General features: G+C 49.3%; 1 protein-coding gene across 1 annotated transcript in view; it reads right to left on the reverse strand.

Annotated features, from left to right (window-relative positions):
• Positions 1-6,445: 6,445 nt before the first annotated feature.
• The window catches only part of GDF6 (growth differentiation factor 6), a 10,461-nt gene continuing 4,474 nt past the window's right edge, over positions 6,446-12,432 (reverse strand). Inside the window, exon 2 of the mRNA XM_027889279.1 lies at positions 6,446-7,311. Coding sequence (XP_027745080.1) covers positions 6,446-7,311 — 866 coding nt within the window. The remainder of the gene's footprint in view (positions 7,312-12,432) is intronic.

The raw sequence follows: 12,432 nt of genomic DNA on the forward strand, positions 1-12,432 counted from the left end.
ACTTGATTTTTTTCTCCAGTAATTATTGAAGTACTGGAGGTATCTGAGACAGGTTGTCTGGTCTTTAATTCTTGGCACCTCTTAACCTTCTCTGTGTTCTTAAATACACTTGTTAATATTTCAGATATTCCTGTGTTTAGTTCTTTAATTACACCAGTGTAAACTTCCCCAGGACCTCCTGCTCTGAGTACATGCCCTTTATTCAAAGGTTCCTTCACTTCTTTTCCATGAGGTGCATTTCAATTCCCTTGCTAGCTCTAAATGTATTCAACCTTTCATACCAGGTGTCCTATACTTGCAAAGTGGGTGTTTCACACTTCAGCCTACTCTGTCATTTGTCCTTCGTTCATCATCCCCATGAAGTGTTAATCCTTTGCCTTCTTCTTTCTAATTTCTTTTTCTGGTTCCTTTTGCATTATTTATACTTCAGCCCTTCTCTTTTACTTATTGTAGTAGAGTGTCTTCACTCACTTCTTGTTTGATGAGTTTTTGTCACAGAATCAGAGAACACTCTGGATTAGAAGGGATCCACAAGGATCATCAAGACCAACTCTTATGCAAACAGCCCATATTGGCATTGAACTTGCAACCTTGGCATTATTAGTGCCATATCAGCTCTAACCAACTGAACTAATCTCAGGGTCACTGTCAGGTAACCAACCAACTCCTGAGTCAGTCTCCTGATTTTCTCCAGTGCTGTACTCCTTGCCAGCAGGATAGCTTCCTACAAGGTCTTTAACTAAGGACTTCTTCCAAACTGCCTGTCTTATTATAAGAGTCTTTCTCCTTTTGGCTCCTCCTCTCAGGAATTTTCCTATCAATTGCCCCAAGTGAGGAAATCTGCCATACAGGAGTCATTTGGTCTTGCTCTCCTCCTCTCAAGCCTCCTTTTCCACAGACATATGAGCTCAAATTGCCTTCTAGTAAGCTTCTCCTTTATATCTATCATAGCTTATCTGGCTATGTCTCCTGTAACTGCCTTCACTGTTTGAAACAAAAGGTTGTCCCAACACATTCCAAAAACTTGAGGAACTTTTTATGCTGTGCTGTTGGGGTTTGTTTTTTTTTTTTTTTCTTTTTCTTACAGCAGATAACCTGGTTAGACAAAGTCCTTGATTACCATTACCTCATATCCTCAGGACACTCCCAGTAGCTGCTCAAAAAAATGTGACATCAACCTCCTCCTCATTCAGTAATCTTTAGTAGAGTTTTACTGTTCCTCTCTGTTTTGTCCCCAACCATTCTGTCTCTCCCTTCTCTGTGGCCTTCTACACACTCCTAATATACCAGATAATACTCTTCCTTTTTTACTACCTGTCCTTCCTATACAAATTATGCTCTGTCAGTATCGAAGTGCCACAATTTATTTTGCTGAGCCTGTGTGATGCTGATTAAACTGTAGCCTTTGTTGTGTCCCAAGACTTCTAGTTCTTCCTGTTTATTCTCCATTCTCATAGCATTACAGTAAAGGCATCTCAGATGTCTGGCAGTTTGCCCTTACATTATCCCTTTTGTTCTTCTATGACCTTTCTGCAATTTCCCACTACCACTGTAGCAAGGAGTTGTCAACCAGACCTCCACTTTTCTTACTCACCTGAGGTCTTTCCTGCCCACTCAGTCAAAACCTTCTGACTTAGGAGCCTTATCACTCATTTTTCTCTAGTAATAAAATTCTCACATTCTGGAAAACAATGCTTTTTCACTGATTAGGCAATGCTCCGTAGGACTGAGATTCGCCTAAGGGTCTTCCTAAAAAGTGGTGGAGAAAGTTGTTAGTATGAAAGTGGTCTTATGGGATAAAGGTCCACAGTCTAATTTCAGACTTCTCAGTTCCAGAGAGAGGGTTAACAGCGCTCATAGTTTAAACAAACACTAGTTTTGTCAAAATGCTAGGACATGGGCACATATAAAGTCCTATACTCTGCATCGGGCTGATGTTGTGCAAAATCAGCTCTGTTGAAAACCTTGGGAGAACTCTTTCTAATTCCCAGCAGTATAATACAATAAATAATAATGTGTATTAACTAAGACATTGGTACTTTTCAAGGCTGCAGTTATCAAGGAATAGGCTAATGATGAGCGTAGAGGGGACAAGATGTTGATTCTTCTCCCTCACAATTCTGAACAGCTGGAACATCCTCAGTTTACAATGGGGCTGACACTGCAAAGAAACAAGAACAAATGTTTGGAAATCTAATCATATAATATAGCTGAATGCTGACAAGAGGACCCTGCTCCAGGGGAGTATACTCCTTTATAGCATACGGCTGCTGAGAGAACAAGTTACATACTACAGAAATCTGCTGTCCTGCTGCCCAACCTCTGAATGATTGACAATGGTGAAGTTTAGTCACTAGACTTCCTCAAAGCTTCAGATGTGCTTCTGAAGCAAAGATTAAGAGGTCAAGAAGGAAAATGTTTCATACAGTGTGATCAACTCTGACCCTCAACTAACATTTGAGGTTAAACATTGAGATGTTAAAAGTAAACACGCTCATTTTATAATTTCAGCGAACAGAACCACCTCTCATCTACATGGAGATGATAAGGAGGAAGGCTGGGTCAGCTCTTCATGGGGACTTGCCAAATTTTTACCTACACATTTTTAAAAATGCACCCCTCCCACAAACAAATGTAAGAGGGAGTCTACGGTCCAAAAAGGAACTGTACTTACAAAGTAAGGGCTTAAGTCTCACGCTGTATTTTTCATTCATGTACTCAGAATTTGTTCCAATGCATATCTATACTTAAAAGATGAGTCAATGGTTTTCTTGTGCTTCAGCATCACAGCCAGTGTGATGGATGAATCATGTAAAGTCTGCTGATATGTATCGCACCATCAGCCAGATCAACTTCAGCTGTCTTCTGTCCATCGGTGTCTATTCCCACTATTTTATAGATTCTGCTCCCTCTTCTGGCCAGTACCATAATAAAAGAAATAATTTCCCCTTTTTAAATGTGATTTTGAGCATGGGGAGTTGAGAAATGGAAAAGAAACTTTGTATTACTTTGGCAGGACAAAGAGATCTGAGCTGTGCATCCGCTGCATTTCCATATTAGGATTTCTCTGTAACAAAGGCTTGCAGCATTTGTGGTAAAAGCTGAAAAAATAATTACTGGTATTTTTTGTTCAATGTACTGGCTATCTCTTGGAGGGAGGGTGGGAGAGAGGAAGGGACGTGCAAGGAAGGAAAACTATTGATCAGTTTTTTCTGTATCTTTTCACTTCTCCCCCTCAGCACCATATTGCTCCTTTTCAGATTTGTGCAAAAGAATACTGCAGACCTAAAAATGGGAGTGAGGAGAGATCCCATCTTTAGGAATAGCAAACTTGTCAAAATGGGCTCAGATAATGTTATATTACCTATAGCATCCAGAGCACATGCTCAAAAAGGCCAGAGTTTCCTCTCTTTCAGTAAGTAAAATCTAAAAGGTGTGCCTCCAAAGCAGATCTGCGGTTTCTAACTACTTTTGCCTTTTTTCAGGTTCTTTCACTTCCCTTGGAGGTTACCAAGCAGAGACATTTGAGAGAAAGGGCTTTCAAACCTTTTCTAGCCATTACAGATGTCACCAAAAATTCTGCTAATGTAGGAGAAGGTACAAACTGCACCACACTGTACATCCAAGACAGCAAAATGTTGCTCCTTTGATGACTTCTTTTGATGGGAGATTTCTGAGGTCTCCCACAATTGAACTTTGTCTGATGAATCTCCCCAAAGCCACGTCTGAGGTGGAGCAGAAAGGACAACTCAGTGACAGCACTGCTTGCCACCAAACGTGTGATAAGCAGACTTTCAACAGAAGCAATATTGGGTTTTACACGGAAAGGAAACTGCACTGAAAACCTCAGTGTATGGTTTTAGCCAAAGCATTGTCTGTACACACAATAATTCATTTGCTCGACAGCAAAAGAGGTTATTCATTCAGCCTTCTCTAGTTGAGAATTTTGTAAAATTTCAGATTTTTACATTATGCTCATTTCAAGTGGACAATGTCTTAAATATTTTGATTACCTTTCCTCAGAGAGTATATATGCAGCCTGTGGGGCTTGAGCCACAGCAAAAGACTGAGCTTGTGTGATCAGAACAACCAAAGCTTGCAGTGAACCTGGCTTTAAAACTAAAGCTCTTTTTAAAGCTGTAATTTCCAAATACACTACTAGTAAAGAACACTTGAAACACTATTAAGTATTAGAAAGCAATATTCCTCTGGCAGTTGTACCAGCTTTAAGCCTAGAGTCTCCTACAGGTCTCTTAGCTGCTGCTATTCAAACACTTGGGCCCGATTCTGCACTCCTTTGTTCAAGCACCAGTCCGAGGGAGTGAAAACTGCTCAGAGAAAGCGTGTGGGATCAGATCTTGAGATATGGTAAAAAAATTTTCACTTTCCATGAAAGGAACCTTGTTTTCAAACACGTTCCACGAGGTGAGCAGCTCTTTCAGTCCTTCTGCATGTAAGATGAGGGGTTTATTTTTTTTCCCTTAGAATGGGGCTCACAGCACCCACACTGTCTGCACCACCTTCTCCGCACGCATCACTGAGAGAGGAGGGAAATCCTTCTCTTACTGAAACAGCTACTCATTGAATAGTTCTTCATTATCTAAGAGATAGCCACGAAATATTTAATAAATATATTACCCATTGCATCAAAATAAATATAATTTATAAAACATTCATTGTCTTTTGCTCATCATCATCATACAGTGTATATTAATGTCCCCAGTACAGATGAGATTTACAAACGTTTGCCTGAATTTTTCCCCTTAATGCATTCTCCCACTTACAATAATCATTGCATAAAATGCATGAAAACATAATGCAGCTTTATGCCACTGGCATATACGAAAGACAAAACTAAAGACGTTGTGAATACAAAAAGTCTTCAGACAGGAGGAATGGCTTTAGGTACGTCTTCAAGTGGCATTTGCTCCAATTCAACTGTGCAGCATTTTAGAACTAGAGCCAAATGTTTACTTGAGAACTCAGAATTACTTAATCAAAGAATAGAACATATAAAAAGCAAGCTGACTTTTTGGAAAAAAAAAGTTTAATAATACAATAATAGTTGTAGTATCGTCCAGTAAAGGTGTATTGTAAAAATGGTCTGAATATTAATTTACCTCAGATAACTTTAGAGTTGTAAATACTTGCATTATAGTGAGGTAGACAGTAAAAAAAAAAAAAATCTTTTCTCCATTATTAGCACAGAATTTAAATCTTGTAATAATATCTTAAGAAAATGATAATGTTAAGTAAGGATGAAATATGTGATTAACGCTTAATTCTGTACAACTCAAATATAAACTTTTAAAAATATTAGAAATTATAACATTTCGAGTGCATATCATGTTTTGTACATTAAAAAAGAAATGCATGTTGTTCATCTCCATTTTGCACTTTTCAGTCTGTTTAAATAAACAAATATTTACAACTTTTATATGAACAACAGTGCATCCAAAGCAAAATGTGCATTTTAAATTAATGCTCCTCGTCGAGTCTTTTTATCAGCGTTTTATATTATTATTCTATTCTCTTTAATTTTTTCCACGAGTTTGTAGCTCTGCAAAACCAGATAAGCCAACAATTCTAGAAATCAGTGGGGAAAAGCCTGAAACTATGAACATAATAGTTACATTAAGAAAGCGCTAGGCATACTTTGAAGTGCACTTCCCTCAGGTGAAGCCACAGCTGACACCAAGGGTGGGAAAGAAACAGAAATCTTACACAGCACGTCTTTTCCAGCACAACATTTTCGTATAATACTGCTGCAAGTTGCGAAAGCTGCCGAGCCAGAACTACCCAGAGACCTGGCAATGGCATCCTTGCACTGTTCATGAGATCCGAAGGAGTTTTCTTTCCAATCCACCCCGGTTGTCCTTTCTGTAACACTTCGCTCTTCTTTGCCATCTTAAAATGAAACCTAGCTGGTAATTACAATCATAAGCAATTTATTTTTCTCCTTTTCTCTTTCATTTTTTTTCCCTTTGGGTGGTGGGGGCCGTAGGCTATTTCTGGCTGGTAAGCTTGCAGGAATGTGAAAGAGAGAGGGCAGAAACGAAACAGCTCTCTTCAGAGCAACTTCAGAGAGAGGGATCAGTCTGCTCCCTCTCCCTCCCCCGACTCTTTTTGTACTTGGTAAATTGCCTTCACCCTTAGAGGGAGGAGGGTAGATCGCCAGATAAACCCCGGGGGGAGGAGACGGCAGCGGGGAAGGGACCGGGTGGGGGCCTCGCCGCCTGCCCGGCCCGCACGCCCTTCCCCGCCGCCACCGCGGGCACCGCCGCGGACACCGGCACCGGACACCGGCACCGGGCACCGCCCGCCCTCGGCCGGTCCCTCCGCCCCAGCCGCGCTCGGGCGGGCGCGGGGCGGGGGCCCCGCTCGCCGCTGCCAGCGCTCCTCCGCCAGACGCAGACCCGGCTGCCGCCGAGGGGCGTCTCGCCCGCTACCTGCAGCCGCAAGACTCCACCACCATGTCCTCGTACTGCTTGTACACCACGTTGTTGCCGGCGTCGATGTAGAGGATGCTGATGGGAGTCAGTTTGGTGGGGACACAGCAGCTGGGCGGCGTGGAGCCGGGGTCCATGGAGTTCATGAGGGTCTGGATGATGGCGTGGTTTGTGGGCTCCAGGTGGGAGCGCAGCGGGAAGTCGCAGACCCCCTCGCAGTGGTGGGCCTCGTACTCCAGTGGGGCGATGATCCAGTCGTCCCAGCCCAGCTCCTTGAAGTTGACGTGCAGCGGCTTCTTGCTGCAGCGCAGACGGGACTTCTTGCCGTGCCGCTTGCCGTGCCGGCTGGCGAAGGCGGCGCGGCGCTGGCGCCGGGGCGGCGGGTGGCGAGCGGCGGGCGGCGGCGGCGGAGCGCCCAGCTCGGCGCGCAGCTCCCCGAGGAGGCTCCGCCGCCGGGCGCGGGTGAAGACCACCAGCAGCGCCCGCTCCTGCGGCGGCCGTGGCCGCCGCCCGAAGCCCAGGCCTCGTAGGTCCAGCCAGCGCCGCGGCCCGCGGTCCGCAGAGGCCCGCAGTTCCAGGCACAGCCGCTTCCAGGGCCGCTGCTCCCGCAGGCCCTGCCGCACGTCGAACACCTCCCAGCCAGCGTCCGAGGCCGCCCGCGGGTCCAGAGCGCGGGAGTCCAGAGGCCGCGGCGAGAGGCAGGCGGAGAGCTGCACATGCAGCGGGGTGGCGAGCGGCGGGCGGCCGCGGGGGGCCCGGCGGAACAGGCGCAGCTCGGCCCCCACGAGCTCCTCCGTCTCCGAGAGGGTCGACACATCAAACACATATTGCTGCCGCCTCAAGGGAGCGGGCGAGAGATCGTCTGCGAGATAAAAATAATTACAGTCAGTTGCGCTCGGGGGGGATCTGCCGCGAGGTCTCCCAGGCGGAGAAGGGCGCCCAACATCGCCGGCGTGCCCGGCCGAGACCGCTCCTGCCCGCCTCACCCCCGCCCCCCAGCCGGACTGGGACCAGGGGAGGGCGGGGAGAGGAGGAAAAGGAGAAGCAATAGGAAAGGACCCGCATCAGAGCGCTCTCCAACACCAGAGGGACACTGTGCTCCACGCACATCCTTTGCCTATCAGTCCCACCAGCAGTGTGAGACTGGAAACATTTGTGTGCCCACGTGCATTATGCAGATACGTATATATATGTATATATATATATATACGTATCTATTCTCTAAGAGAAAAACCTGGACTTCTTTTTTGACACATCGATGTACAAAGTGCAGCGCAAGAAAGCAAACCAGATTTCCTTGAGCTGCTTTCCAATAAAATGTTTACAACCCAGCAAATACAAAAATTCCCAAAGCCCCTGTGCTTCCCCAGAAGCTAGTAAACCTTGGGTAGATTTCTATAGTAAAAATGTCACTGAAGCCGCTGTTCTGCAGCCTCTCACCAGTTTTCCAAACTCAGCCCGCTCCAGGCATAAAAACAGATACTAAAGAAATATACACCCGCCTGTTATTTATCGATATCAAAGGTCATTGTGATTCCTAATCAGTGTGTTTCACAACCTCGGCTCTACCTGACAGGTCTGGGGGAGCCTCCTGGGGGTCATGAGGGACAAGGGGATGATTTATGCAAGCCAACATCTTCAGACGCACCACGACGATGTAAAAATCAATCCGGATTAACGTGCAGTTAATCAGTGCGGATTAGCATACTCGACAGTCGCCCTGCGTCGCTGCGCGTTCCCGTAGACGTCAGCAAGGAGATGGAGCGTGGAGTGCACCAGGGACAGCGGGAATTGCTGGGAAAAAGACCTGCCCCGCAGCCAGGCCACGGGACCCTCTGGCGTAGCCTGCCTGCCTGCTGAGCGCGTCCCCCCCGCCCCGCGGGGACCCGCCGTGGGCGGCCCTGCCGCCTGCCCGGCGCCGCGCACCCACGCGGCATCCCAGGATCCATTCAGGAGCTGGGCGCTCGCCAGGCCCCGCACACCTGCCCTGCCCCGGAGCCAGGCGGCCGGAGCACGCCTGAGGCCCCAACCTCGCCCTGCGTGGCACGGGGGGTGGTCAGCGGGAGAGGGAGTTGGCGGACCGGAGCCTCCCCGCCTCCACGGGGCTTGCGCGCCGGCGGGAGAGGTGGGGAGATCGCTCAGGCCCTTCAAGCATCCCGGGGAATTTGAACCCAGGCCTTCCGCATCCCTGTCGCCGCCTCCCCCTTCAGGCTTAGCTGTTTCCTCCCAGCGGGGCTGCTCCTTAACGCAGCGAGGGGCGAGAGGCCGCCCGGCCGGCCGCGCATCCCGCTCGGGGGGAGGGCGGGAGGAGACTGCAAAAAACACGCAAAGAGCCCGAAAAATGCCGTCACAGTCCGGGTGACGACAACAGCTGCTCTATCGAGCTGCTGAAAATACAAGTGAAATCCATGGGGAGCTGCCTAGAACTGCTGGACGGTTTCGTCAGCGCTGCAAGTACGGAGCAGGATTTGGTCCATTGTGGATTTGAGGCGGCAAGGGGGGAATAGTTCCCCCCTTCACAGGCTTGGGCCATCGGGGCCGGGGGTTAAGGTGTACTTGGGTTGCGGCAGAAGAGTCCGGCAGCTCAGATCTCTGGGACCATTGCCCCTTCCTTCAAGGGGGTCCTTGGCAGGACTGGGGGCTTCAGACAGAAGGGGATGTGCACCCGTCGGGTAAGAAAGCACAGGTTCTCTTCCTGCTTCTCCTCCTCCTTGTTGTCTTTGTTTTCTTTCTGCGTCCAGCATCTGTCAGATGCCCGTACATTCGACAGGGCACAGATGGATGTCTTGGCCCTGCCGAACTGCCCCAGACCTTCCTTCATGAGCTCTAGCGACCGTTGAGGAAAAAAGATCAGCGCCCTTCCCTGTCCCTAACCCTGGTTTTGCGGTGTGGGCAGAGCCGGGCCTGGGCATAGATTCGCTTTTAATTGCTCTTTTTGCTAAGGGAATGGAAAGGGGAATGTCACGCTTGGTTTCAAGGGAGATGCTTGCTCTCTTTGATACTCCTTACGATGGGGTGGACGTGAGGAGAGTGCTGCCTGCAGCCCGCTGTCCCTCCGGACACTCCCCTCTCCTACTCTTGGCCAGTGTCACGGTCCTGGGGTCCCCCGCATTCCTGCCGGGGTGCAGGAGCAGAGCAGCACTGCCTGGCAGACCGAGCTTTCAGGAAAAGGGCGGCCCTTTCCCGGGGAATGGGGGGCATGGAGGTGACAACGCCCACCCCGTCCCCTTCCCAAGGAGCCCTCACGCAGGTGACCAGCCACGGTGCGGGGAATCGTCCTATTGGGGGTGACATCCAAGCATGCGGGTTAGACGAGAGGGAAGTGTGGAGAGTGTGAATTCCCCACGTGTCCTCGATGCTCAAAACGGGTTTTAAAGGGTCTGCAGACCTCTGTCATACGGCGGTGCTAGGGGGAAGCCAGCTCTGGCACTGCAGGTGTCAAAACGCTTGCTGAGGGTGTGCACTCCTCAGCATCCTTTGAAACTCCAGTTTGGCACGGGTTGAAGGCGTTGCAGGGCTGCTCCGGCTGGCTCGGTGGCATGGCATGCTGGGGACACGGCCGAATAGCAGAGAAATGTGCCCCCGGTCAAGCGGGTTTCGGCAGCAATGACTCTGCTAGCAAAGTCCCACTGGCTTATGCAGCTGCCGGCTCCCGCGCCCCTTTCCGAAAGGGGCAGGGCTGCCGGTTATTTCAAATGAGCAGCTTTGAATCCGATCAGATAAACGCTATTTATTCACTCTTGTAACCTAATAATTCCAGATGAATACATAATCCTAAACCAGTACTGGCTCGCTCCCAGCGCAGTCAAGAGGGTGGGAAAAACAACGGAGGGCGGGGAGGGAAAGCGCGACCTCCGGAGACTCCACAAAACCGGGAGAGACGGCTCTAGGTTGGGACCCTTTGTTCCAGAGAAGATGCCGTCTTCCCAGCACACAAAGAGCGGCAGCAGAGACGGCGTGGGGACACGCTGGCTGTCCCTCTTTCTCCCTGTGAGGAGTGCACACGGATCGGGGCTGGTTTCCTTTCCTTTCCTTCTTCAGTTTTCCGTTAAACCCAAGGAGCGGCTGGGGTGTAATCCGGGGTTTCTAACAGCCAGATCGAGATCTGCCTTTTTCTTAGGCCAGTTGAGGCTGTCATTAGCGCTATTCCAGTTACCGAAATACTTGGTGAGAGCAGCAAAGTCACCTCACGTCCAGCCGGGCTGGGGAAAGCCACACTGCAGAAAATGCACCAGAGAGGCGTGTTTATATTTGTAACGTTAATGTAGATTAATGTTAGTTCCGCAGTACTTAATAGTTCTATTTCGACTCTCCGTAGTTTATTTTTTTCGGGCGAAAATAAAATATTGGGAGCGAGAAGGAGGGTCAGAACGAGGGAGTAGGTCTATCTGGAATTTAAGGATGTATCAGTGAAGGGGGAAGAGAGCAGCCCTACACCGCTCTGCCCTTCCCGAAGCGCCCAGGCAGCGATATGCCCGGTGCTCCCGCGGGTGGGCCGGGCCAGGGGGGCTGCGCCGGTTCCCCGCCCGCCTTCTCCCACGCTTTTCTACTCGGTGCTGTGGCTGCGGTTTGAGCATCTCCAAGGTTAAATGAATTGCTGGGTTGGGACGTTTCCCTCAGCTCCCTGCGTGAAGCCTCTCTCGCTTCCTGGGTCGCTTTCTCGCCGCAGCCTGGGCTTTGAGGCGAGACGGGGGTGAGCGAAGGCTACACAGTTTCCCTTTTCATGGCAGATCAGGTACTGGGCTCCCAGCCAATTCATCAGGGCTCAGATCTTAACTTTACATCACTGCAAATTATACCCAAACCACATTCAAGAAGAATTTTCCCATTTCAAAATTCTCTTTCAAGCCATATTTAAACTCGCAAACTAAAAGCACATTTGCAGTTTAAAGACACTTTGCAGGCACTCACAAAAAATAATCTGGAAATTAAAACATAAATTGTCCCTAATTGCGAAGGTCTGCCCACACGTTGTCTGCAGAGTCGCAAAGCTGACAGGTATTTCTTTCGGAGCATTACACAAGCTGTGGAAACAAGGGGCTGACACTTCATGTGTGGTATTTCTCCGGGTTTCAATTCCGCATCTCCCAGCGCCTGTCTCGCCGTGGTTTTTTATTACACCGAGTGATTAGATTTAAATGTATCGTTCGCTTCGCTATCAAGTAACCGAGAAAGACCACACCTTCCTCGGACGAATTCCCAATCCTGCCAAAACCCCAGCTCGCTGATGGAGGGCTGTTTCCTTTTGGTTTGTTTTTTGATTGTTGGTTGTAGGGTTTTTTTTCGTTTATTCTCCTCGGAGCGAGGAGGCACCTGGCTGTGATGTACCTTTGATCACCGCTGTACCGTACCTGCTCCGGGAAGTCTGCCTGCCCTCGCCCCACTGCCCCGCTCGTTGCCGCCTCTCCGCTTCCCACGAGAAACGCTCGACCCTCAGGCGCAGAGAGACCGTCGCAACACCCGCGGGACATCCCGCAGGGCTCCAGCCCCCTCGGCTGCTGGCATGGTCCCACGAGATGCGCTGAGACGGCGAGGGGCTTCCTTGGGGGCGGTCTACCTGCTGTAACAGACCTCAAGCGAGGGCCCTTCCCTTTCCCCGTTTGCGGTCGTTACGCTACCCGAAATATTTCGATGGAGGAAAAATAATTCCTCCGACATTATTCGGGTTGAGAAAATCGGACTAAATATTCCCAGCGCTCGGAGCTAAGAAATGGAGCTTTGGAGGGTATTTCTGAGCGATATATGTGGAAGCGCCGGGATACAGCAACAGAGGATACAGATCTGGCTACAGCTAGCAAGGACTGAAACATCCCCTTTCGCTCATAAATCAGACTTCAGGCACTGGAGGACTCGCAAACTCAGTTCCAGCCTGCCCCGAAATCGCAAGGAAAGGAGGATTTCTACGGTTTGGGGTTTTTTTCTACTATGAAGCGAGGAGGTAAATGAGGAGAGCGAGGCGCCCCGCTGCCGTGCCCAGCGCCGG

The sequence above is a fragment of the Empidonax traillii genome, unplaced genomic scaffold (genome assembly GCF_003031625.1).
Source record: "Empidonax traillii isolate 1590-97213 ecotype Southwest subspecies unplaced genomic scaffold, ASM303162v1 scaffold257:size1394852, whole genome shotgun sequence".
NCBI lineage: Eukaryota > Metazoa > Chordata > Aves > Passeriformes > Tyrannidae > Empidonax > Empidonax traillii.